Source organism: Panthera leo, chromosome D4 (genome assembly GCF_018350215.1).
Source record: "Panthera leo isolate Ple1 chromosome D4, P.leo_Ple1_pat1.1, whole genome shotgun sequence".
Lineage (NCBI taxonomy): Eukaryota > Metazoa > Chordata > Mammalia > Carnivora > Felidae > Panthera > Panthera leo.
Window position 1 is genome coordinate 81,517,102 of NC_056691.1, and position 4,391 is coordinate 81,521,492.

At 38.7% G+C, this 4,391-nt stretch overlaps 1 protein-coding gene across 1 annotated transcript; it reads right to left on the reverse strand.

Moving 5' to 3' along the window:
• Positions 1-2,939: 2,939 nt before the first annotated feature.
• On the reverse strand, positions 2,940-3,923 carry LOC122204597 (olfactory receptor 1361-like). The gene has a single exon (XM_042912113.1). The coding sequence runs from the start codon at positions 3,921-3,923 to the stop codon at positions 2,940-2,942; it is 984 nt and encodes a 327-aa protein (XP_042768047.1).
• Between the last annotated feature and the right edge of the window lie 468 nt (positions 3,924-4,391).

A 4,391-nucleotide genomic window follows, 5' to 3' on the forward strand; every position in this document is an offset into this window, starting at 1 on the left:
TACTTCTGGTGTTAGAGCCACTATGAAGACTCTCCCACCCAGTCTCTATTACCAGTGGCCTAGATTGTCTTTTATGAAGTGACATGAACACTCAGATGGAATAATTCAGTCAGTATAAATACTGAACTTCTTATTAGTACTGTGAGTTGAAAATAATGCGAGACTGTAAAATTATTACTGCTTTAAAAGAGGTTTAGCAGCACTTTCAACAGTATCCAAATTATGGAAAGAGCCTAAATGTCCATCAATGATGAATAGATAAAGAAGATGTGATTTATATATACAATGGAATACTACTTGGCAATGAGAAAGAATGAAATCTGGCCATTTGCAGCAATGTGGATGGAACTGGAGAGTGTTATGCTAAGTGAAATAAGTCATACAGAGAAAGACAGATACCATATGTTTTCACTCATATGTGGATCTTCAGAAACTTAACAGAAGACCATGGGGGAGGGGAAGGGGGGAAAAAGTTACAGAGAGGGAGGGAGGCAAACCATAAGAGACTCTTGAGGACTGAGAACAAACTAAGGGTAGATAGGGGGTTGAGGAGAGGGGAAAGTGGGTGATGGTCAGGGAGGAGGGCACTTGTTGGGATGAGCACTGGGTGTTGTATGGAAACCAATTTGACAATAAATTATATTTTAAAAATAAAAATAAATAAAAATAAAAGAGGTTTAGGCTACTCCATGGTCTACTCAAAACTCACTCTCCTGGGTGAAACACCTGTACTCTGAAAACTATAAAACACTGATGAAAGAAATTGAAGATTACACAAATAAATGGAAAGATATTCCATGCTCATGGACTGGGAGAACAAATATTGCTAAAATGTTCATGCTACTAAAAGCAATCTATAGATTTAATGCAATCCCTCTAAAAATATCAACAGCATTTTTCAAAGAACTAGAACAAATAATCCTAAAATTTGTATGAAACCACTGAAGACCCTGACTAGCCAAAGCAATCCTGAGAAAGAAGAACAAATGTGGAGACATCACAATCCCAGATTTCAAGATATAATACAAAGATGTAGTAATCAAAACAGTACTGGCACAAAAGTAGACATAGATCAATGGAACAGAATAAAGAGCCCAGAAATAAATCCAATATTATATGGTTAACTAACCTTTGACAAAGGAGGCAGAATATGCAATGGGAAAAAGTCTCTTCAAGAAACGGTGTTGGGAAACTGGATAGTAGCATGCAAAAGAATGAAACTGGACCACTTTCTTGCACCATACATAAAAATAAACTCAAAATGGATTAAAGACCTAAATGTGAGACCTGAAACCACAAAGATCCTAGATGAGAATGCAGGCAGTAATTTCTCTGACATTGGCCATAGCAACATTTTTCTACATATGGCTCCGAAGGCAAGGGATACAAAAGCAAAAATTAACTATTGAAACTACGTTACAATAGAAAGCTTTTGCACAGCAAAGAAAACAAGCAATAACACAAAAATACAACCTACTGAATGGGAGAAGATATTTGCTAATGATATATCTTATAAGGGGTTAATATCCTAAATATATAAAGAACTTATGCAACTCAACACCAAAAAACCCCACCAATAATCCAATTAAAAAGGGGCAGAAGACATGAATAGACACACCAAAGAAGACATACAGATGGCCAAGAGACACATGAAAAGATGCTCAACATCACTTATCATTAGGAAAATGCAAATCAAATCCACAATGAGATATCACCTCACACTTGTCAAAATGGCTAAAATAAAAAACACGAGAAATAACAGGTGTTGGTGAGGATATGGAGAAAAAGAACGCTTGTGCTGTTGGTGGGAATTCAAACTGGTGTAGCCACTGTGAAAAACACTATGTACGTTCCTCAAACAATTAAACAGAGAATTACCATATGATCAAGTAAGTCCACTACTTAGTATTTACCCAAAGAAAACAAAATCATGAATTCAAATATATATATATATATATATATATATATATATACACACACACACACACACACACACACACACACACACACACATATGCACCCCTACGTTTATTGCAGCATTATTTATAATAGCCAAGATATGGTAGCAACCCAAGTGCCCATTAGTAGATGAATGGATAAAGAATATGTGATACACACACACACCTACACACACACACACACACCATGGAATATTACTCAGCCATAAAAAAGAATGAAACCTTGCCATGTTCAACAATGTGGATGGATCTAGAGGGTATAATGCTAAGTGAAATAAGTCAGAGAAAGACAAAACCATATGATTTCACTCATAAGAAACAAAACAAATGAACAAAGGAAAAAGAGACAAACAAAACAAGACCCTTAAATATAAAGAACAAGCTGGTGGTTACCAGAGGGGAGATGGGAGGGAGGATGGGTAAAATTGGTGAAGGGGATTAAGAGTACACTTACCATGACAAGCACTGAGTAATGTGTAAAATTGTTGAATCACTATATTGTGCACCTAAAACTAATACAACACTGTAAATTAATTATACTGGAATTATAGATAGATGATAGATAGATAGATAGATAGATAGATACAAAAACACTCTCCTGTATAATGGTATTGTAACTCACTTTGACTTTTCTCTGGAAAACAGTACATGCCACAACATCACTAAAATGATCAAAATTCTGCAAGCCTTACTATGTGTAATAATCTGGTTTAGTAATCCCCTATGCCCTATATTAGATCTGAAAGATGAGAGATTCAGATGTTGAGATCTAAAAACATCTGTTCAGTTCCAATATGATGAGATTCTAGGTCAGTCAATGGGGACCAGAACTATTTATTCACGAACTCACTTCTTTCTACCAGATCCAAACAAGAGGGAGCCAACAAGGAAGATTATTCCACAGGAATGTGAACCATACCAGTTATTAGGAATGTAATCCATATATTTGAGGTATTTTCAAGTTAAATCTTAACTCTGTGCTCAGGAGATGTTCTGCCGTCCCCCATTTACCTGGGAACCAGGTTGGAAGTTTCTTGAGATGCAGCGTTTCCTGAAAAGCCTTCGCAGAGCTCCCTTAACCTCCTGGTTCCTCAGGCTGTAGATCAGTGGGTTTAGCATAGGAGTAACTACTGTGTAAAACATGGCGACTTGGTGATCCTGGTCCAAGTCATAGCTGGAGGATGGCCGGAGATACATGTGGATCACAGAGCCATACAGGAGCAGCACAACCAGAATGTGGGAGCTACATGTGGACAGGGCTTTGCGCAGGGCAGCAACTGAATGCGTGCGAGCTATGGCAACAGCAATGCGGGCATAGGAACCTAAAATGAAGAAGAAGGGGCTGACCACCACAGCTACGCCCTCAGTAAATATTAGCATTTCATTGACCACTGGTCGGGTGCAGGAGAGTTTTAACAAGGGTGTGATGTCACAGAAGAAATGGGTGACCTGGTTGCCACAAAAGGTTAAGCGGGTGACCAACACACTATAAAGCAGGCTGTTGAGGCTGACAACCACCCACGAGGTCAAGGTTATACGCAGACAGAGGCCACGGCTGATGATGGCAGAGTATCTTAATGGGTCACAGATGGCAACATAGCGGTCATAGGCCATGGCAGCCAGCAAGTGGCCTTCCATGCTGCCCACAGCCATAAAACAGAAGAGCTGGATCATGCAGCAATTAAAGGAGATGATTCTATTCACAGACAGTGTGTGCACCAGCATCTGGGGAACAGTGATGGTTGTCAGAAACATGTCGATAAAGGAAAGCTGACTGAGCAGGAAATACATTGGAGTCTGAAGCTTGGGGTCTGAGAGGGCAACAATTACTAATAGGGCATTGCCCATAAGTGCCACCAGGTACATGGCAAGGACAATCCCAAAAACAACTGGCTGCATCTCTGCCCAGCTGGACAGGCCCAATAAGAAAAATTCAGTTACTTCTGTCCTGTTTCTAGTGGCCATAACACATGATCTATAACACCTGCAAAGAGCAAGTGTTAGTATCAAATAATGCTGAAATCTACTCTGAGATAGCTTTTAGGAAACTTCTTGCATGCATGCCCCTAGTTTCCAAAAGAGTTTTTTCCTTCATTTCTTTCCCTTGTCATTATCTTTCTATCTATCCACTGGAGTACCCACCCACTCTTTAGTTTATTCCAGGTCCATTTACTATTTTATAATCTCTCAATGTGATATATATTAATGGCATCAGGATAAATCACACATGGTTCCTGCATTTTCAAAATTCCCTGTATAACAAACAAGGGATCACTAAACACAAAATTTCTTTGGCGTTCGCTCTGTGCTAAACAGCATACTAAATATCATACGTTTAATTGTCACAACAATCCCGTATGGTACAAACTACTTTTATATTACAGACAAGAAAACTAAAGCAAAGAAACTACTTTGTTGAAGGTCTTATAGGAG

Bases quoted from the DNA above. Each gene is read 5' to 3' on its own strand.
- LOC122204597 (XM_042912113.1), bottom strand. From the start codon at position 3,923: ATGGCCACTAGAAACAGGACAGAAGTAACTGAATTTTTCTTATTGGGC.